General features: G+C 37.5%; 2 protein-coding genes across 2 annotated transcripts; both read left to right on the top strand.

Annotated features, from left to right (window-relative positions):
* The first annotated feature begins 11,399 nt into the window (after positions 1 to 11,399).
* Positions 11,400 to 19,540, top strand: LOC103712502 (two-component response regulator ORR26). Its single transcript, XM_008799043.4, is given in 6 exon segments — positions 11,400 to 11,739; positions 14,096 to 14,248; positions 14,383 to 14,772; positions 14,979 to 15,055; positions 18,256 to 18,507; positions 18,509 to 19,540. Coding segments are annotated over 6 exon segments (1,473 nt in total). The 5' UTR covers positions 11,400 to 11,612; the 3' UTR covers positions 18,983 to 19,540.
* A 2,077-nt stretch (positions 19,541 to 21,617) lies between these two features.
* On the top strand, positions 21,618 to 23,665 carry LOC103712513 (salutaridinol 7-O-acetyltransferase-like). The gene is given in 2 exon segments (XM_008799053.4): positions 21,618 to 22,288; positions 22,291 to 23,665. Coding segments are annotated over 2 exon segments (1,269 nt in total). The 5' UTR covers positions 21,618 to 21,847; the 3' UTR covers positions 23,119 to 23,665.
* Positions 23,666 to 23,873: the final 208 nt, after the last annotated feature.

Below are 23,873 nucleotides of genomic sequence, written 5' to 3' on the forward strand. Positions count from 1 at the left end.
AACCCAGATGATGACGTATGCAGTAGATGATAATGATGGAGAGCGGTGCAAAGCATTAAATAAAAAAAAAAAAAAACAAGAATGCAATGAAAGGAAGGCAAGGGGCAGAAATAATAAATTAATCATATTCTTGATTGGATCGTGCCAAAGGTGAGAAACAGCTGGTAGGGCCCACGTAATTGCGACACCTGATCACCTGTATCCTCAGCCCAGTATAACGAGCAAACTGGGTGCAGATAACTCGAGCCCGACCCGGTCTAAACGGACTCGGCTTAATTATTGCAGTAATTGAGTCCAGCTCGAACAGCAAAATGTTCAATATATTATATTTTATTTTATTTTAATTAATTTTTGTAATTATAATCAAAATTTAAATTCGAACTAAAATATAATTTGATTGATATTATTTTTTATCAAATCTAATTCGAAATTGAATACTAAAAAATAATTAATTGGAGCTCGAGCTTCCAAAGTATGTAACTAATGGGAAAAGAAATGATAAAGGTGAGAGAGTGAATAGGTAGAGGCCCTTTTTTAGTTGCTTATCGGGCTGCTTGAATTGAGCCGGTCTTAATTGGACTTGGCTTAATTATTACTGTAGCTGAGTTGGGCTCGAATAGTAAAATATTTCGACGCAGCATGATCAATTTTAATATAATTATATTTTATCTATAATATATATTATTGATTTAATATTTTTAAAATATAATAATTATATTATATATATTTTTAATTATTTTTTTAATTATGAATAAAGCTTGAAATGAAACTAAAATGTGATTTGATTGATATTAAAGTTGAGGCAAGTTGATGTAAAATTTTGTTTTTTTTTTTACCAAGCCGAATTCCAGGTTGAATTCTAAAAATTGATTAATTGCGAATTGAGTTTCAAATTTACATATTTAGATTAAGTCCCCCAGTTATGTAACTAATGACGAACCAAAGAAATGGGAAGGGTGAGAGAGAGAGAGCATAGGTAGAGGCGTTTTTAGTTGCTTCTTGCACGGCTTGACTTGAACTTATCTTAATTGAACTTAGCTTAATTATTGCTATAACTGAGTTAGGCTCGAATAACAAAATATACGACACATCAATTTTTAATAAATTATATTTCATTTATAATATATATTATTAATTTAATATTTTAAAAATATAATTATTATATTATATTTTGTTTTAATTAATTTTTTAATTATAAACAAAGTTCGAAATCAAACTAAAATATGATTTGAGTGGTATTAAAGTCGAGGCGAGTTGGTTGATTTTTTTTTTTTTACTAAGTTGAATTCAAGGTTGAATACTAAAAATTGATTAATTGCGATTGAGTTTCAAATATAAATATTTTAGATTGGGTCCCCCAGTTATGTAACTAATGAGGAAAGAAATGGGAAGGGTGACGGAGAGAGAGGGAGAGAGAATTGGTAGAGGCTTTTCCAGTTGCTTCTTGGGCGGCTTGAATTGAACCGTGCGTGTGCTGGTCTTCTTGGCGAGCGGAGAAGGAGACCTGCTCGCTTGTGGTGGCCATCAGCTTACCTCTCCCAAGTCCCAACAACTACGTACTGACCCTCATAAATGAAAGCTGGAACAAAGCTAACTTCTAGTTTGGTTTCCTTCTTATCTTAAACAATGAAAAAGTCTTCTACTTCAGTTTAACTTGTGTTTTGTAACGTCTAACTAGCTCAATTTAGGGCTGTGGAAAAGGTTGCCAAGCAAACCATTTATTAGTAGCTGGTGCTTGGCTCAAAATTTGGTTCAAACTAGAAACAAGCAGGGATTGACAAAGAATTCTGAGTTATTTTGTATAAACTAGTTGTTTGCATGCTTGTATTTAGCTCCATGGAGCAAACCACAAAGATACAAGTATCAAGAGGATTAGATGTTTTTGCATGGATATATTACGTGCAAGAGATGTTGTTAAGTACTTACTTTATCTTTTCCTGACCATTTTTAATAATTATAAAATAAGCTGCTCATGATTCTATCTATGACTAAGGAAAAAGAAGACTTGAATAGATGAGGGTATGGTACTAATTGCCAGTCATGAGCCCATGACTATGAGCGGGTTCGAGTGAATCTTGAGTGAGTTGAACCATCTTGATCATGATTCATCTCATAATTGGGCTAAGGTTGAGAAAGCTTGATTAAACCACCTCGAGCTAAGCTCATGTCAAAGTTTGCTTATGCCTATCTTGTTCATGTTCCATGCCTAAACAACATATTGGATCCAAAGATGATAACTTGATTTCTTGTCCAAACAGGCTTGAATTAAAGACATCAACTCGATTGGAATTTTAGTATAATAGTCGTAGATCGACGCAGCTCAAGTTTAACCTTTTCTCCAGGATTCTTGACTTGACCAACCTAAAGCTAGTCTATACCTCTAAGGCAAAGCTCGCAATCTAACTCAGTTTAAACCCACTCAAAGAACTAAGCTCGTCACTCAGACGAGTTTGCTTGGGTGGATCAGACCTCTATTCCGTCCTCCTTATAGTCTCTTTTATTTTCTGACTCTTTGGGCACCACTCACACCCGTTGTACATGAGTCGCCGATGTACCAAAAAAAAAAAAAACTAAGCTCGATCCAACTTCAATTGTGATTTGGAGCTGGGTCTGGTTAGGCTCAATTTAGATATTTTCCGAGCATGCAACCTAATCCGTCCTGCTAAACACATGCCCTCCATGTTTTCGGAGCCGGCAACGGATGTTAATCTCTTGAGCTTGGTGAAATCTAGATTTGGGTATGTCAAGAGCATCATTTGCTAAGAAATATAGATTGATGATCATAATTCATTGACCCGAACACATTGGATTGCCAAAATTTCAAACCGATTCGCTTGGAGTTTGATAAGATCACATAAACGAAGCGACCTGAGATAAGCCCATTTTTTGCAAGCAGATTGGCTCTACGCCAGAAATTTCAAAACTCACGATATCACCTCGAGTCATGTTAGAGAAAGGGTGCCTATGTTCAATGGATTGATTAGAATACTATTTTTTTTTCTTTCTTCTCGGGTCACAGGGAACCATACTATTACTCAGCTAATTATGCCAACGTTTAACAGGTGTTGAAGGTCAGGGCTTACGTAATTGGTTTGTTAGAGATGCCAACTAATCTCTAAGAATAAAATAAAGTGAGGAATGGATTAAGTCAAGGGGCACTTTCATTTATTTTGGTCACCAAATATTTTGCCTTTTGACTTGTGTTTCTTTGAACAACTTTAGAATAAGAAGAAAGAAGACTGGATGGATAGAGTTCCGTTTTTTCAAAAGAGTAAAGAGAGCTCGTCAAAATTTCAATCTTTTTTGGAATTTATGAAATGGAATCAAAAGTCTCCATACCTTAAAAGTGTTGAGGTTAAACTTAAACTGTTGATTTTTCAAGAAATAAGTAAGAGTAGAGAAATATTATTGTTTGTATGGTTGCAAATAGGTTGGATTGACCTATGATCCGACCCGACCCAACCCATTTTGGAGGACCCGTGGGACCAAGTTGGATCCGGACCCCTTCCATTTTCTAGGTCGGGTCTGGGTTTACTGTATTCAGACCCAATCCGCCCCATTTGAAATTTGGGCAATTTTGGATTTTCAATCCTACAGCCCGATCCGGCTCGATCCGACCCAACCCAAATCTATAAAATTATTGGGCCCGCGAAGTGCAAACAAGTTCTAAAGCTATGGATGGGTTGACTCGAATTGGACCCAAATTTTTTTGGTTGGATCCGAATTATACATGGACCCGACCTGACCCAAATGATCTATTAGGTCAAAAATTGTAGCGGTGGACTTGACCCAATCCGATCTTCCATTGGGTTGGGTCTGCGTCCAAAATTAGAACCCGAATAAAGATCCGAGTTGGGTCGGATCACTCATGACCCGACCCAATCCAACCCATTTGCTCCCCAATTGTTGATCTTCCGGTCTAACTGAAAAATTTATTTTTTTAGACTCTCCTAGTTTGGCAAAGTGCAATTTTCTTATTTCTCTCCCTTTGAGATTAAAAATTTAACTATATAAAATATATGTGTCATAATATGACTAATAATTGTCACGCCCCCGCCTCTGCGAGGCACGTGAGGCATCCAGTGCCCACGTAGGGGCCACATGAGGGAGGAACACGGGGCTCCCCTGCCAGATATTGTCCGGTTTCGGAGCTTCACGCAAGCGTCCTTCACCCCTCCCCGGTTTATTTATTTATTTATTTAAAAAGTAAATAAATAACATTTTTCTCTATATTCAACTCATCTCCGAAGGTGTTTTAGTACTCAAAATAAGGGGATTGAAAATTCATATTGTTGGTGGAGGCCTGAAGGGCCGAGTCAGTCCTACCGCCTGCCAGCGTGGATGCCTGGTGTCTCTGGCGTGTGGGTCACATGTGGCGGAGGCCGGCTGGGTGTCAGTCAAGTCGACTCGAGGCGCTTCGCGCTACAAGGGCCCCTGGATGGTTGAGGTATTAGAGTAGCGCATTCACTACTGCCAGCGTGGATGCCTGATGTCTCTGGCATGTGGGTCACACGTGGCGGAGTCCGACTGGATGTCGGTCGAGTCGACTCGAGGTGCTTCGCGCTACAAGAATCCCTGAATAGTTGAGATATTAGAGTAGCGCCTTCACTAACAGCAATTGCTTTTGGTGTAATGGTAAGCGTTCGGTCCTACACATATTTTATTATAATTTCTGATAAAATTAATATTCAGTCTAGCAACAGTGAATTATTGAAGTATGCCCTACTTAAAAGTAATTGATTTTCTTAAATAAGATGCATAGAAGGAATTGGGACCTAAGATATGGGAAATGCTGTGAATTATTCTCTTAAAATGGGGAAGATAAGCTATTTATTATTTAAAAAAATCAAAACAGTGGATATTAATTTGTTTTTTTAATAATGCGAGACATCCAATGCTGGGAGAAATCCCTCTTTGATAAAAGAATGATTCTATAGGTCACCAATTTCAGGCGTATGAGAAATCCTTTGCCATGTGGCATAAGGGGATTGGTATAATCTATGAGGACGGTGCAATATATAGAGTGGTTGAGCACAAGTAATGAATATTTTGCTTGACTAATTAATTCGGCCTAAAAATGGTCCTAGGTGGCAAGTTGATTTGTAAAAGAAGACAATATCAAGAGTTGCTTTTAAACATTGAAATACAAGGAATTAAGTGAACTTTCAACATAAATATTTCTTTAAATAAACAAGGGCGAGTTTACACATGGCATATGTTATTAAAGCCAAGTGTGTCGTACATATTGTAAGTACTTGACTTTGATGCCACATATTCTCATGCTTTGCCCATTTCCACACTTGCATGGGAATTAAAACAATGTAATTAATTGCATGGTTTTCTTGTAACAACATGAAAAGTAGCACCTCATGATGAAAGATATCCCATTTGTACTCTTTTATTTCCCATACACTGGAAACTATACTGACATTTGCTTGGAACCCCATTGATAGGAAGAGGGAGAATAGAGTGGCCTGTGGCGTCTGGTTATTGGACCATTCAAAGTGGCACCAGCCCACTCCTCAAATTGCTCCACTTATGTGGAGCCCAGGTGGCTCTCATGCTTTGCCCATCTCTTGTGGTGGATATCACTATATCAGTATCATATACTTGTGTGGTGAGCAAAAGGCCACCACAGAATTGAAATCTTAAACCAGTGATGACTAGAAGCCTTTTCATCACCTAGTTGATCTAAAATATTATTTAGGACTTGTTTAGATAATCCAGCAGAAATATTCTGCACGAATCAGATCTACTGGCCTACTAGCTCGGCATCCTTTAAGTTCTGAGTCTAAATCCTAACCCATGGGCTTGTTGGTCTATAAGAAGATTCGAGCAGAAAGTGTTGGGGTTGACATAGGTCATGCTCAAATATACTTTCCGAATGATGAATCCAACAAAGTAATCAGCCTAAATCCTGCTAGACGAACCATAGAGGCTGTTAAAATAAACTCCAAAAATATGGATGGAAGCGAATTATTTAGCTTTCTTAAGATTTGGAGCGAGAGGGGGGCATAAACTAGTCGAGTCTGAGTATGTGGAACATTACCATAAAAAGCACCTATTGAACATTGTGAACATTTTAGTTGCTATATTAATAGTACAATGAAGTATTTCTTGGTCCCCCAGATGTTTGTCTCAAAGGTTGCAATGAAATTAACTAATCACTCTTAAAAGTTGGGGGAAGTTTCAAGGTAGTTACATGTTGAAGTTAATTGAATTGGAGATATTCCCTTTGGACCATCAAAGGGACAAGATTTTATCATGCTATAGCTAATTTAGATAATTCTTTCTGCCCAATCCATTCATGGTTCTTTGATGAGATGCAATGCAACTAAGAACAATGGTTGTTGAGCATTAAACATTGGCATATTCTTTGAATGACTTGGAAAATTTCTATACAGGTGATCCATAGAGCTCATGGTGCAGGGTGGGCATAAATAATTCAATCACTTGCTCACTGGTTTAAAAGCAATGCATTCCCACATGAAAGTATCAAATGGGGCAAAGAAGAAGTATTCCTGCTTTTGGTTATTTAAATGAAGCTATATACTTCAAGCTAAGAACCATGATTTCTTCTTCCCAATCCCCTTCAGCCCCAACCTTACCATCCTCTCTTTACCTAGGTTTCTTTAATCAAAGTAACATGATCATGGACATTTCTTTTTTAGCCCCACACTCAAAAGGCAAACCCTGTGGCTCTGTCACTTCATCACAAAAGACTTCGAGAATTAATCCTATCATGTTTCAAATACTTTACAGCTGATTGCTCATTAGGCTTAGTTGTGGACCATATTTGCTGAGCTCCTATCATCATGTAGCAATTAGTATACTGAGATTGACCACTGACTGTCATTTCATTAAAAAGATTGCAAATTAAAGAATTGCGTTAGACTCAAGAGCCAATGTTTTGGGTCAATGCATAAATGTACCTTGTGATATGACTCAGTCATCAAAAGAAAAAGAAATCCACATGAAGGTGGTTCATAAAGATGCAAATTAAAGGAGTGGATAAGGAGGAATCTACCTAGTTCATTGGTTAGAAAGCTTTGTGCTGTCTGGCCTCCCTGTAGTCTTGTGGGAGCTTGTGGCCTCTCCACTAAATTGTGCATGCTGGAGGCCATTCATTTGTGAATAATAAACAAGAGCTAAGCTTTTTCCCTAGGTACATCCATCAAATGCTTTGAATTATGAGGGAATCCACCAAGTGATGGATTTTATGAGTGCTGATTTAACAATTAGACATTCCATATCCCCACTACAATGTTTTATATAATTTCCATAAGCAGCTTCTCACCTGGACTCTTTGCCCTATAACATTCCTTGTTCCCCAGGTAAAACTTTGGGGTCTTGGAAAATCCTAGTTTACAGAAGATAAAGAGTAGCACGTATGGACTTGAATGAGTACAAATGAGTATTAGCATATATACAAGCAAATAAGGGATAGAGATTATGATAATCAGAAGAAGACTTTAGTAGATGGTTTGACTCCTAATTAAAAACAAAAAAGAAGAAGAAGAAGGAGGGACTAGTTGATTGGACGGCGATCTTTTTTTGAACATGATAGCTAAAAGATGTTTTTTGGATTCTTTGATCTTGAATAAGTACCCAAAATGTACATAGTATATAGCTGATGTAGAATTAAACATATACCTACTTGGATCCTCAGTGAGAAGGAGGAAGCAAGTCTTAGTAATAATTTATAATGAAATAAGGGTCCAAACTCCAAACCATGATTAACTATTGTTGATAAAGAAAAATCAAGAATGTTACTGATGATTTTTAGTTTAACTTGATTATGTCTATTGGAGATGATGTGCCAAGCATCTTATATTTTTAATATAATGGCTTGACATTATTAGAAGAACAAATATGTTGAGTTGTTTTAAGTAATTATACAAAAAGATCACTTGAGTTTATAACGTATCAAAGTAAGACCTTGGTTTATGTTCCGAATGTGCAAACAAAAGAGCTATCAGTATTTAAAGTATATCGAAGGATAAAAATGAGTATCACTACAACTTCTACCTTAAGTGGATGATGAGATGAAGGGACATCATATGCAATTGGAGAAAAAAATTGTCCAACTCTCCGAGATCATATATTGATTGGCGACACTTTCACCACAAGTATCATTAATTCATGTAGCAAAAGTGTCCTCCATGTTTGGAAATGAGGATCTACCACCTAGTGAGAAGGATGAGCAACTTGTAGACATTGCAAATCCTTCTCTTCAACATTTCAAAGTCAAAGCTTGAATGAGATCCCTGTATATGATGAAACTGTCGATGCAGAGAAATTGGATAGTTGGGTAGACCAATAAGAGATCTACTTCACTATCTATCAATACACCAAGGGTTTAGAAGATTGTTTCTGCTTGCCTCAAGCTTCCAACCATGCCCTTATCTGATGTAATTTGTACATGAGAAACATCTTTAATTAATCATGAAGTAAATTGAAAGGCTTAATCAAGAAGCAATTCTATCCAATCGACCAAAAAGAAGATCAGTGGATTAAGTGGTAATATTGATGGTGGAAGTATGATCAATCTATCTGCACTATCGTGTTCCACAAGCAAAGTACCTCACTCGGAATCTTCATCGATGATCACATAAGCTTCATAAAGTATATTGGAGGTCCCCATAAGAGTATCCAAAAGGAGTTGAAAGTTTTTAAAAAGTTGAAGATATCAGAAAAGCTAGTATGAAGGCAATGGAAATCGAGGAGGACCGTCCTATGGAAGGCAAGAAGAGTGATAAGTTCAAAAAGGATAAGAAAAAGCTAAACCAAGAGAGGAAGCAGTGCAAGAAGCAAGTCAACATGACTTAGAAAAATTATTACGACTACTGTAGCATTAGTGGAAATACTAAGGAGAAGTGTTGGAAGCTTCATACCAAGTTGTAGATGGAGAGAAAGAAGTCGAAGGACAAAGATTCTAGAAAAAAAGGAAAGGTGGTCCCCAATGTAGCTAAGATTGACAAGCCATCTGAGCTTAAGTAAATAGACTTAAAATTAAACATGATGGCAAGAAAACTCGAGGTAACAACTAAGGCAGACCCAGAAGTATGAGCAAAACTCTTTAACTTAAAGATCCAAGTATGGCTGATACTCTGAAAGTTTGGTTTAGTAGCTAGAGTTGCAGACCAAGCCTCATTCATCTTGTACCCTCTCGATTGGATTCACAAAGAATGTCGAGTGTAACAGTGTACCTTTAAATTAATCATAATTGAGAGGTACATTAGCAAGATGATTTGAGAAGTAGTTTCTTTGGATGTATGCTGAGTTATCCTTGAAAATTTGTACTTTTAGGATCAAGATGTTGTCTTCTATAGGTGATAGAGAAAGTATTAATTTGTAAAGGATGGAAAGGAATTTGTGATTAATGCTTCCAAAACACAATATAATGTGGACATTGTGATTGTTGTTTAGGTGAAGCGACATTAATGCCTGCAATAAATTCGTGTTGATGATCATATGAGAAGTTGATATCACTTATGGGAGGCTAAGCTCTCGCCCCTCAGTTCCATCGATTGATTAATCGAGATCGAGATTGAGGGAAGTTTCCATCACTATCGTCAATGAGAAAAGGTGGCAAGGAGAAACCTTGCCATAGAGTTTGAATGCATAAGCAGGGTAAGTGAGTCGCCTAGATCTAGGTGAAAAGAAGACCAAGGCTAGAAATGGATGCTACCAACTATCGAGGATGTATGGATAAAGCACGAAATGCTATTAGAGAAAGGTCATAAAAACCAAGCATGTAAGGATTGAGTCTTTTTGGATCAGCTGGAAGGGTTAGCTTGCAAGCAAAACTATTTAGTCGCAATATAGGAAAGCATGCATTTCTCCATCTCCAATTTTGATTTAATAGAAGGTAAATCCCCTAAGTAGGGGGCCTTCATCTAGAAGAATTACCAGACTTGATGTGGACAGGGTTCATATCAAGGACTAGATAGGATCTAGAAGCAATATTCGCTATATTAGGAAGCCGAATCACATTGCCAAATATTTGGAGACCATAACTTTTTGAGACCTCCAATATGGCATCACCTCCTAAAGGGTATAATACACCGAGTAGTTAGGACCAAATTCCATCTTTTGGGCTCCAAAATGGACCAATTAAAGCAAAATTTTTTCTTTTTGGGCAAAATTTTTACTAGACATATCTTTCAATCTGAAAAAAATTAGGCAAAATGACTAAAAAAAAATCGATGTAGAAGTCGATATCTATGTCTTATAAGATTTTAGATTTTTATTATTATTTTCACTAGTTATATCTATTTCGAAAAAGCCATGTCCTCTTTTAACTAGAAGTGAAATCGGTTCTGAATTGTGCAAGTACAGATCTCATTAGCATAAAGAGAGGCTATGTATCTCAGTTTGTGATTCATTAATTAAAGAAAAGGGGACCTACACTATACTTTCATTAAATTTCTACTTTGTTCTAAATTTTTTGAGAGATTCGAGTTAAGCGAGTTAAGAATTACTTTCTTCTCCCGATCGAATCATAAATATTTGCTACGATTGACCTCAAAAATAGTTTCTGACATGTCTTCCATATCTGAGGATTCTCTTATGTTTTCCTTGTGAAGCCGTAAGTGTGGTAGTCCTTTCGAATGAAAATCTAGTTTCCATCCTAGTGGTGGAAATACCTACCTTACCTATTGAAACCATTTAGAGACCTCGAGTTTGAATTTCCATTGATAACCTACACTAAAATTTGTTCTGCTTTATCTTGAGATGTTTGTTTTCCCTTTAAAGCTTTTGAGCACATTCAAGAATAGGCTTCTCTTTAGAAAATCTAGCACAGAGGAAGCCACTAATCTTATACTCCTCTCTGGAGAACGAAATAACTATTCACTCTTCCTAGATAGCCTTTCACTTTCAATTGAATTCGCTAACTTCATTAGCTAATGAGGGATCATTATCTCATCCATCGATTTCGTATCCTGGTGTTCGAAGATATTGAACATATTGTTCTCACTTGTGCAACTTTCATTGACCACTGCACTTCATGATTCTTGATTCGAGAATATTCGCACCGACATATTAATTTCCTAGTTTTCATCCTCGATCAATAGTTCTTGAATTATTCGTACTGATAGAAAAACTTCCAACCGCAATATCAAATCCTAGATTCTAGCTTTGTTCGCATCGGCATGCCCACTCTAAAAATCAAAACCCAACATGAAGCTCCCTTTTACGAAGTTCTTGCTCCTATTCGCATCATCCTCAATACCATATATATATATATATATATATATATAGAAGCATAAATCATGTTATATGTTGCATTAGGAAATTCCCTGATATCTTGAGTTTCTCACTATGACATCTATGTTGCATGGTGCTAGAACAATGTTTGTCCATTATATTTGTATTTTATGGAAAAAGAGCAACTTAACCTAATCCAAGGTAGAGGGACAGTTAGAAACCAACGGGCGCGCCAATATTCGATAGGAAAAAGATCCTAATTCTTGGACAACCTCTTTTCGCTCAAAACCAGACCATTTATCGGAGAAGACCGCCACCCAAAGAACCTCCCAAGTCCTTCTCCAAGACCCAAACCCTCCGCCCTCAGCTGATTTTCTTCCAAGGAAGACGCCCCCATAACTATGGCGAATCCCTCGGCTTCTACTCGGACCGAAGCTTTTCCGGTCGGTCTTCGAGTTCTGGTAGTCGACGACGATCCCACCTGGCTAAAAATTCTTGAAAAAATGCTCCGAAAGTGCTCTTATGAAGGTAGTTTGATCCCGTCTTTGATGGGTTCCTTCTACATGCTCTCTCTTTTCTTTGCTTAATATTATCAGTTCTGAGTACTTCCAAAGGTCGGAGCTTTTTGTGATATCTATAATTGTTTGTTCTGCTAGCTAGGTCGTTAGGAATGGTTTTATCTCCGTTTGGAATTTTCTTACTAAAAGGCGGACTTTTTGTTGTTTAATTAAGTAAGAAGATCTTGCTTCGATCACCATGTTGTTTATTCATTTCTACTGTGTCTAATTTATTTATGCATACTGAGATAGGACCTTGTTTAGGGGTATCTTGTGATTATATGTGCGATAGGTGTTTTTAGCTTGTAACTTTGTGCGTGCTCTGATTGTATGCTAGAGTTGGAAGATCTTATAAATTTTGTTTTAAGGGTCTTCATTCCATTCATACAATCTTGATGGGGTGGAAGTATGTTGATATTTTCTCAACACAGTCTGGAAGTGAGGGATCCTTATAGGTTATCAGGGTGTTAATTAAACTTGCTGTCTGACAGGATCTAGCAGTTTATGAACATCATGTAAGGGAGCATGGCAGGGGAAAAAACTCATGTTATTTTTAAGGAAGTTCTCTAGTTGCTAACCAAAGTACAAATAATAATTTATATGCATAATATGATTTCTATTTTGCAAAGGAATATATGTTTATATAACTGGTCGTAGGACATGGTAAATGGGCCATCTCAAGGCCCTGTTTTAATCATTGTTTTTAAATTTTCATGTAGAGTGGATATTATTTTATGATACACTTTCTGGATGTAGCTATAAGGAATATATATTTTAAAACATGTTACTCTCTGTTTAGATATGAATATATACTTATGCATGTAGGTGCATGAATATATACTTTCTATTGTGTTCCAGATTGCTGCTTTGTTGGAGACTTCAATATTTAATGGAATCCATAAGATTATAATTGATTTCTTGCGACTGCAAGGAGCTCTTTATACATGACTTGGAAGCACATATCCTTGTCGCTGAACATGAAAGAGTTTCCACAGAACACAGATCATATGAACATTTTTTCATATTTAATAGTTAAAACAGAGATTTTAGTAAATCTAAAACGTAGTAAACCAAGTTAGGTCGATAACCTTTTCTTCTCATTTTAATTTTATAATAAGTGCTTTGTCGCATAATGATGAGATTAATTCAAGTGCGATGACGAGAGTCTGTCACCACATTTACAATACATGGCTTGCAAAAGTCAATGAGAATTTTAGTTATTGTTCTTCATTTTACTGCTCAAAGAAACATTGGTCTTGAATTGACCGAATGTTGCCAGTTATGTGGGCAACCTTTCTCGCTAAAAGATTTATGCAACAGGATAATTAAGATGAATCATTCTATATTCCTCTAATATGTTCTCACACAGTCCAATACGATAACTTTACTGGCTGGCAATTTGGAAAAGTCCAGTGTTTCAGAAGTTCTTAAGATTTTATCTTTGCATGGTTTTCAATGCAAGTTATTATATATATATATATATGCTGATAATTCTTTCAAGTTAGGGTGAATCTAAACTTTACAGAACTACGAGCATACAATGTCAAATAGTTCCAGTGGCTTTTTTGAACTTTGGATGTTGGATTTAATATAGATGCCAGAAGTTCAAATCATTCTTTGGAAGTGTCAACAGCACTTAGCTTGAAGGTTGCTGCACTTGCACTGAATATATTTCCATTTCGGATTAGCTTGAAGGGCCCTACCTAATCTCTCATTTAAAAAAAAAATCCAAAAAAAGCAAAAAGCTTTTATAAAGAATTTTGTCCAGTATTAGTATTGTAACGTACATATTTGACATAAATGATCTTTGCATGATGACAATGCACTTACCAAAGTTATAACAGTTTGTCGAAAAATCTGCTTATGATAGAAAGCCATTCTCTAGTCTTCCTATGAAAACTATCACTTTATCCTTGTTAATGTCTCATGGGAGCTCCTATACTTTCCACTGCCAGTATAACATCTTTACCTTTTATTTGTACAAAAATTACAGTATCCAATCCATAGGGAGATTCATTTTTTTGACCTTATTGTCAACTTTTCCCAAGATGTTTTTATTTCTATGTATATATTTTTAAGTTTAAGATCGTTACACATGTATTCATTTAGAATCATATATTGGAATCCAGTATAGGCTTCATTAGGTGAATGCTGTTCTCTATTTACTCTTTGATGTCTCTCTTTTGGTCATCTTGAAATGTTGACATCAAATATTCTTTGGCCATTTTATTTAATTAAAAACTCATAAACCTATATGCATTCCTACAATATGGATAATGCTCATAACTCATGATGCAAATTTTTTGAATGCTTCTTGCATACTGCAGTTACTACATGTGGCTTAGCAAGAGATGCTTTGGAGATGCTTCGTGAAAGAAAAGATCATTTTGACATTGTAATTAGTGATGTCAATATGCCTGACATGGATGGTTTCAAGCTTCTTGAACATGTTGGGCTAGAAATGGATCTGCCTGTTATCAGTCAGTTATCTTTATCCATATTTGAAGCTTTCTGACCATAGTGCAGCATGCTGCTTTTTCCCTTTACTTTGCTAAGCTAATCTGACTCATATGTACATTAAGCTTCAATGACCATGCTTTGCAAATGTTTGCAGTGATGTCTATAGATGGGGAAACAAGTAGGGTAATGAAAGGTGTTCAACATGGTGCCTGTGATTACCTTCTTAAGCCCGTGAGAATGAAGGAGCTAAGAAATATATGGCAACATGTTTATAGAAAGAAAATGCATGAGGTGAAAGAGATTGAAGGTCATTATATCAACGAGAATATTCAAATCATGAAAAATGGATCTGATGATTTTGAAGACAGGCATTTATTTAGTGGAGCTGATATAAATTATGTGAGAAAACGAAAAGATGGGGACAATCAAGAACATTCTGATCAAGAATTTAGTGATCCTGCAACTGTTAAGAAAGCTCGAGTAATTTGGTCTGTGGATCTTCATCAGAAATTTGTGAATGCTGTGAACCAAATAGGATTTGATAGTGAGTATCAGCTAGCTAACTTCTGTGACCCTCTCAAGCACTCTCCATTTTCTTGAAGTCTATGCAGAGTAGAACTTGAGATTTTATAATTGCTCTCGAGCAGTTTCTTGATAAACTGAAAATGTTTCTTTTATCATTAGGACTTGTTTTTTAAATTTTAACTCAAAGATGTTTATAAGTCCATGATTATTTATCTGTACTTGCAGAAGTTGGTCCAAAGAAAATACTTGACTTGATGAATGTTCCCGGATTAACAAGGGAAAATGTTGCCAGCCACCTACAGGTAACATCTCTTTCAGTAACCATTTTTAAATTGTCAGAAAGAGTTGTCCAATCTGGATAAACATAACCTCGTATGTTACAATGTCAGCAGAGTCATTCATATTTATTGACGTTCCATATTTTTCACCATAGTTTTCTAACTGCTTTTCCTGTTGAGCAGCGCCAGAAACTCCTAAGCATTGAATGAAACAAACACATTGATATAGAGATAGACAGGTAAATTGCATGTTTGTGTGGCTTATATAGGAAGGCTCGCGCAAATACTTGAACTATGGTTCAAAGATTCCCCTGAAACCTCAAAGTTGATATTAAAATGCGTTGGTTTCAGTTGAGATCGATCCAGAAGTTGGTCCAGTTTGGAGTTTTGGGTGAGACTAAACGATAGGTCCAACTAAACTTTATAAATAATTTGTTTGTGCCAAATTTTTGCCTTATCTTCATTTTATAAATGTCATGAAGCTTTTTTTTCTAGTTTGAACTTAAATTTTCTGAGTTTTGGGAAGGTTTGGAAGCACTACAGCATTGTTAAGCGATTTAGAGGCAAGTTAATTTTTCAACATAGGGTTGGCTACAATGAAATACAAATCCGATAGGTATAGCTTGATTGTCATATGGTAGATTCTCAGCACACAAGAAATGATACATTATACTTTAAACTTTTAGTTATTAATTTAAAATATAATACTTTGGTTGTCTCAATGCAAAAACATTGAAATGATAAATACAAAAAAATACTAACAATACATGTACTTTAAGATGATGACAATTTTTATTTTTTACTTTTATTTATTTTCTGATTTTTCAATCTTAAATTATTTTAAGTTTCAGATTGAATTAACAAAACTGGATCCAAAACTGCCAAAACAGAAGACAAAACCGAATTATTGAACATTGATTTGAATGTATGTGTATATATGCAAATTATATAGTAAAGTAACTACTTTTTCTTCCAGCAAATAACCATAATCATCACAGTCCAGCCTTGTCCTAATCATTTGGGAGTTGGTTTTGTGGATTCTAATTTGCCGAGCATTCTCATTTATAGTCACCTGATGTCATTCAATCTTTTCCATATCTTTTCTCACAATCTCCATTCATGTTACTTTGGTCTCCCCCTCCTGTTATATTCTTCCACACAAATAAAATACCCCTCTTATTGGAACCTCCTCAACTGTTCATACTCATTATACATGACCTTAACGTCTCAATTTATTCTCTATTATTTTGTCCTTAGTTTTCACAGCTTCTTGTAGCTACTTTGATATACTTATTTCTCACTTTATACTTCTAGTTTTATCACATATCCATTTTGATGTTCTCATTTAGACTAAATTCCAATTTGTTCATTTGGATCCTCTTTATTGTGAAGCACTCTGAGTATAAAAAGTTGAAAGCGTTATTGTTGTTCCAAAAAAATTTCCTATTAAGTCGCCAGAGTATTTATCGATCACATAATATGCCGAAAATACCTCTACACTTCAACCAACCAGCTCTAGTTCTATTACACATATCTTCATCTATCTCCATTATTTTGTACGATAGATCTTAAATAGTGAAACGGATCACTTGATGACATTTATTCTCCATCAATTTTAATCGAGGCCTTATCTTTGTTTTCGTTTTCGCTAGAACTGCACTTCATATATCATCTTTATTTACTGATTTTTAAGCCCTTATCCTCAACGGCTTTCTGCCATAAATCCAATTTAGCTTTTAATCTTCTTCTTTTCTCATCATGAAACACTATAACATTTGCAAATAACATACTCCATGGTAAATCTTCCTTAAAAATTTTGTCCTACTTTCCTTAGTACATAACTTGTCCCACTTAAATAATACCAGCTATTAAAAAGAAAAAAATGTGATCTCATCACCCATCTCCATGTTCACTCCTTGGCTTCTATCTCTATCTCTAATTTTGTGTGAATAAATATTGGGATGAAAATAAGTTTAAAAATCAAAATACTTAAAAGATTTCAAGCTACTCAGGAAAATGGAAAAAGAAACTGTAATCCCGTCTCCAAGCATGCTACCTCTACTTCTACCTCTATCTATCTTTGATTTGGGCTGGCAAATTGTTCTCTCTTAAAAGATTCCTGCTCAGCTAAAACACCTTTCTAATACCTAATTTTTAAAATCAATCCTATTAAAAAAAATAGTTCCTCCTAATCAAAGCTAATACATGTGGATAGATGTTTCCAAATCAAAACCTACCTGTTAAGACTCATTTTTTAAAACTGATTTAATTTTCTGTTTCAATCTAATTCCTAATAAGCGATCCTGCCACTTAATAATCAGTCTTTAATACCACAAAGTGCTGTATGGATAGATTTTCAGATCAAATCCTCAGTTGAGAATCACTTTTGGGAAATAAAGAATGGTTTTACTTGTATCTTCTTACTTTATGACTATTCAAATGACCACTCCTAAGTTTATAGTTTTTTTCCTCCAAGTGTGCATTGCATGTGTCAAGTTTCTAGTAATATAAAATGGGCAAGATAGTAAGTATAGAAAAAACTCATGAGCATACTTGTACCTGTGTAACATCACACTTGAAAAGCATAAAATTGGTCATTTTATATACACTTTAATGCTTGCAAGGCTGCATGACATTAACATTTGACCCATGTCTTCAATATTAAGTTTGATGATACTAATACAGACATACTTTATAACTCAATCCAAAACACTCGCACAATGAAGTAGAACATATGGGACGACAGGGAGGGGGGAAATTTGTAGATTTATACATCTTGATGATTGTGGGAGGTTCTTTCCTTCTGGGCTGAATAGAGAGTTGAGAATGTTAGTCTGTGGGAGTTGACCATGTGCAGCATGTACCTCTTGGACCATTCCCAGACAACCATAAGTATACAGAGTCATGTACTTGAGGTGATTGTTGATCATCAGATCAGAGTCATATTTCAACTATCATAGTATAAGGAAAGAGAGATTCTGTATCTTTATTAATGAAAAATATTCATTTCTTTTTTCCTTTGTTACTATATTTCTGAGAATGTCTAATATCTGATCGGGTATGAACTGATGGTCTGAGTATGACTTATATTCTGCTTAACTGGAACAACTTCTAATATTTAGTTTCTTAATTTGAGATGTTAGTGTCATCTTCTTTTCTAATATATTTACACAATTGCATCTCAAAAAAGTAAATGAAATGTCCTGACCATATTCACCGTGCAGAAATACCGTCTCTACTTGAGGAGATTGCAGAAGCAGAATGAGGGGGGAACTTTCAGTGGAAATATGCATTCTGATTTCAGCTGCGAGGATGTCACAGGAAACTTCGACATGCATAGCTCGACACAGATGCAACAAAATGGTGCATCTTCAAAATATACATTCACAGCTCAAAAAATCCAAGCTCAAGAAATGTTCTCAGATGCCCGTGCAGATGACTTTAAGAGCATTTCGTCTTTGCAAGTTACAGGTAGCAAAACAAGCTTTAGTATGCGATATTCCTGACTCTCAGAAGGTCATCAGTGTATCTCGGTTAGGTGTACTGCTTCCTTCCAAGGATATGATGCTGGGTGCTGGAAAGAAGTCACTGGAGCCAGCTATATCAAGGCAGCAGTCATGGAGTGGAGGTATTCCAGTTATGCAATTTATGCAGTACCCGAAACATGACCATGAACGTTGTAGTTTGTTAGAAGACTACTCATGTCTGCCCAAGCCTGATCAAGAACATCAGGTTTTGTATCATCTTGATACCCCTCCATCAGTCATCTCGTTGACATGCAATACTGAGAATGATATGTCTGGTCTTTCTGAATTCAAACCAGTGCATACAAATCACAGGAGCAGCCACACTAAAACTGCATCACCACTGTCTTGTATGACTGACACCCTGTCTGTTCAAGTTGACAGTGGATCAAGCAATACTCAGGACTATGGAGTAGCATTCGAATAGATGGACCAACAAATATAAAAGATTACTACTACAATCAAACATGGAGTTGTTTCGACACCTCCATCACGAGAATTGAGTCTTAAAAATGAGACGGATTTGGTTTCTTCGCCTGAGGACTTGCAGTTTTGTTCTCTTCAGGGCATTGGTTGCTTTGAGAATGTAGGGCTCAATAGCATGGAGATTTTTCAGTACCATGATTCAACATTAGTAACCGAAGTTCATGGTAACTGGTATGATGGCTTGGAATTTAACAGGGATTATTTGTATGACCCAGTTGATGATCCTATCATAGATGAGTATCTTTTTTCCTAATCACTCTTTTCATATCTGTTCTTCAAATGGACCACTGTTCAAGAAGGATATTGCTCTTTCGTATGTTCCTATTTTGGTTCCTTTGGTGGGGGATGAGCAACATAGGGTCAGCATCCTGGTGGGTGGATTGAAATGTTTGATCTAACCACTTATTCAGGTAATGGTTGTACTACAGATAAAATTGTGATTGTGTATACTTGAAATATTTAAGGATGCTGAGTATTATACATCTTTAACGCTTGAAAATGACTATGTCTAAAGTGTTATTTTATTGCATGGATCATACATTGCACTTCATTGGACACATAGCCATGCTTGTCATACTGGTAATTTCAAATTCACAAGCATCCACATATAAATCCACAGGTGTATTTCTACCATTCAGAGTGTAAAGAAGATCCGTTTAGGTGTTTCTCATTGCAATTGTTCCTTGGGGATTCTTCACAATGGGATACAGCTCGGATTCGTCGCCCTTTAAAATCTTGTCTGCCAGCTTGGGCCGACCAATAGCTAGGTGACACATAGCATGCAGAATCAATGGCTGAGTTAACCTCCGAGCATATAGTGCGGGCGGTTACAATTTAGCATGACCTCGACACACCAAATAAGAAAGGGTGTAACCGCTCTGGGTGGTAGATAAAGAAAAAGTATAACAGCTTGTCCGAAAATCATGCGACCAAATCACGACGGACTCTCACCCTCTTCTCTATATAAACCAGGCCAAGGGACCCTAGGTAAAGAAGAGAACTTAACCTCGCTCTTATCTCAGTGCTATTCAGAAAGTCCTCTATCAGATATGTTCCAGCAATCCTCGATTTTTTTTTTTTTTTTTTTTTGTAAGTCTCATATCGTACAGCCTAGCTCACCAATATCTGTTCGCCAGATCGCCTAACTCCATTAGGTCGGGTTTCTGGTGGTAACACAATGCATTTAAAGATCAACATTCTATGTAACCAAAGATCAGTATCTCTCACCTTATTTCGTCACGAGTCACTGTACCAAGATTATATTTAATTTTTAAAAATGTTTTCCTGTTCGAAGTAATAGGAATCATTGGCAACTCAATTATATTAGAAAGAGGCTGAACTTGAAAGCCAATAGCTCATCTGATTGACAAAAAATACACGCAACTATGTGGCAGATGAACAGAGACCATCTTATCCATTAGAAGTGCGCACCTGCGAAACTGATATAGCCAATATCTTGAGTTCACATATACTTTTGTTCCATCCCCAGTTGTGCACAAGTATTCTTGGGAATTATTCTTGTCTATCTACAACTATATCCATGATAACTTGAAGGAAGAATGAAAGATGTACTGTATCTTTGGACCTCTTTTCTATATGCTTACAATCATTTAATTATGATATAGAAGGGGAGTACTCCTATTTGTCCAGTATATCCATGTCATTCTGATGCTTGTTATGCTTGATTTATATTAGCATTACATAATGATACGTGCTGATAAGGCTATCATGCATTTCTGCATCTTGAGCTTTACTAATTGTCAGCTAATCCATGCTTTTAAATGGCTTCTTTTGAGAGAGAGAAAAGTAGCTCTTGGAGTGCCTTTGTTAGGACAGGGATTTCCTCATTGTAAGTTGTGGCAAAAGTATCCGGAAGAAAAGAGAATTGAATCCACAGTGTGTGGCCTCAGTAAAGTCTATTGTTGTTCAATTTCCAGCATCCTATAAATTAACTTGCTTCGTTTTGGGAATGTTCTCTTTAACAAAGGGGATTAGAGTTTCAATGTTGGCAGGGAGTTGAAGTCCTAGATCAAGAGAGAGACTAAGAGAACATGGTCCCAAAAGAGAGAGTTGGACAATTTTCGAAGCTGATGAGAGTTTTTGATGAGCAAAGAAAAGGTTTGAAAAGATTATGGACATATAAGATCAAATCAATAAGACCTATAGGTTGTAATTATTGGCACTTATAAAAATTATTGACATGTGGATCTATTGGATGTCCAAATCCTATAATCGTTCCATATTCAATCTGTGCATGACTTATAGACCCAATAAATTTTATAATTTCATACTATTTGGATCTTGAACCGACCTGATCGATCGATAGGTAGCTGAAATTTAGACTTGATCCTTTAATGGATTATGGATCTAGGTTGGATAGTATCTAGATCCGGTCCCACCCAAATCCATCATGTAATGGGCAGACCTGGATCTAAACTTTAGACCCAAATCCAATTCAGGTTGCATTCGGGTCAATATGGACTTGGACCCACTCGACCCATTTGCAGCTCCATTTGCAGCCCCAATTGTGATCAAAATGGTGGATGGTGAAGTATGAAAACATGGCTGCGGCTTGATTTAGAAATTAGAACGGCATTTGCTTGGTCTACAAGAATCTTGACAAGTGAAGGAGTCACGAAAGTGAAAGCAGGTGCCCCGAAACCACAATTCCAAGTCCAAAAACAACAACGGAAGACGTCTCCTCCGCAAATCCCCCCTCGGCAGCCATTCAGATAAAAGCAACACTTTGGCCACCGCTCAAATAAACACCACCATAGACCGCAGCCCTCAAAACATTTCTCCGACCATGCTGAAGAAGGTCCAAGTTATCTCCAAAGAAACCATCAAACCATCCTCCCCAACTCCCCAAAACCTCCACTCCCTACAACTCTCTCTCCTCGACCAAATAGCACCTCAAATCTACAACCACCTCCTCCTCTTCTACTCCAAGAATCCACCACAAGCACTCACTCAACTGAAGTCATCCCTCTCCAAAACCTTGACATGCTTCTATCCATTAGCTGGAAGGATCAAAGAATCCAAGGATGATAACACTCTCTACGTCGAGTGCAATGATGAGGGTGTGGAGTTCATCCAAGCCCGAGCAGAGGCCGAGCTCGACTCGGTCCTCCTCCAACCTCCGATCGACCAATTCAGCGAGCTCCTACCGATCAGAGCAAGCGACTTCCGATATGGTGATCCCCTCTTGCGGTGCAGCTCACTTGGTTCGAACGTCGTGGCTTCGCGCTAGGCTTGTCCATGTCCCACCTCATCGCCGACGGCGCCTCCATGGCCATGTTCCTCAACCGCTGGGCCGACGTCGCCCGCGGACTCGACTTGCGCCCCGCTCCCCGGTTCGACTCCATGGCCACGTTCCCTCCTCGGCCTCAGTTCATCGACCAAGCACCGAAGCGAGCACAGCCCGCGAGCGGGCAACCTGCTGCAGCTATAAGGAGGTTCGTGATGAGCTCGAGAGCGATAGCGAGGCTGAGAGGCGGCAGCTACGACCGAGTGCATGCGCCGACGCGCGTCGAGGCGGTGTCGGCGCTCGTCTTGCGGTGCCTCGTGCGAGCGCGAGGGAAGAAGCGACCGGTCGCTAAGCACTCCGTGAACCTGCGCAGGAAGCTATCGCCACCTTTGTCGGATGAATCCTTCGGGAATATGTGGATCAGCGTGGCCGCGGTGGGGAAGTTGGCCGTAGGAGATGGGTGCGATGATGGAGGCGGGCAGGGGCTCTTGGAGGAGGCTCTGAGGAATGGGGTGAGAAAGGTGGATGAAGAGTATGTAAGGAGGAAAGCTGAGGAGAAGTGGCTGGGGAGGGATGGGATGGATGGAGTGGTGGTGGGGGAGAGCGAGACTTGGATATTTAGTAGTTGGTGCAGGATGCCTTGGTATCAGACTGACTTTGGATGGGGAGAGCCAGAGTGGTTGGGATGTGGGATCCGTGATATGAAGGATGTTTGTATACTAGTAGATACCAAGGATGGGGATGGAATGGAGGTTTGGTTGTGGTTGAGAGCAGAGGAGATGGAGAAGGTGGCGAGGGATCCTGAATTCCTCGACTTCATCTCCTCTTAAATTACAGCCGGCACCAAATGTTTGCTAGCTGCAGGAAGATTAAGATGATAGATATGCTGTAAGAAAGATGATAGATATGTTCTTCGATATTTCATCATTAGCTCGGAGCTTCAATTGTGCAATTAAATGGCTTAGAGACATCAAGAATGCATGTTATCAGAACAGAGGCATGGAGAAGAACAAGATGCCAAGAAGGAGACAGAAAATTGTGTATTTGATACTATGCTTCAGTTTGTGAACAATATGAAAACTAATTGAATGCCATATGCTTGGACAATCATCTTTGTTATATGACAACTGCAATTATATGGCGAGTGGAATGGACCAAGCTGAGGCATCTCATCCGGGTTAACTTGGTTATACCTAAGAAAACACATATGGCACCATTTCACTGAAGCAACTGGTCTCTTCTTCTTCTTCTTCTTCTTCTTCTTCTTTTACCCCTTGACAATCTTCTAATATTTTTCATGTTCCAGCACAGAACAAATTTCAATAAAACATGAGAGAAATTCTCTCTCACATACCTTTTTTTTTTTTTTGATCCACACACAAACATGGATGGAAGCAAGGGACAGCTGATGTGGCATCCTGCTTCTTCTTCATCTTCTTTTACCCCGGACAATCTTCTAATATTATTCATGTTTCAGAACAGAACAAATTTGAATAAAAGCATGAGCGAAATTCTCTCTCACATACTTTTTTTTTCTTCCTCCTCCTCTCCATGGGAGTGTTGGTTTTGGATCATCGAAGAGTGA

Source organism: Phoenix dactylifera, chromosome 7, assembly GCF_009389715.1.
Source record: "Phoenix dactylifera cultivar Barhee BC4 chromosome 7, palm_55x_up_171113_PBpolish2nd_filt_p, whole genome shotgun sequence".
NCBI classification, from domain to species: domain Eukaryota; kingdom Viridiplantae; phylum Streptophyta; class Magnoliopsida; order Arecales; family Arecaceae; genus Phoenix; species Phoenix dactylifera.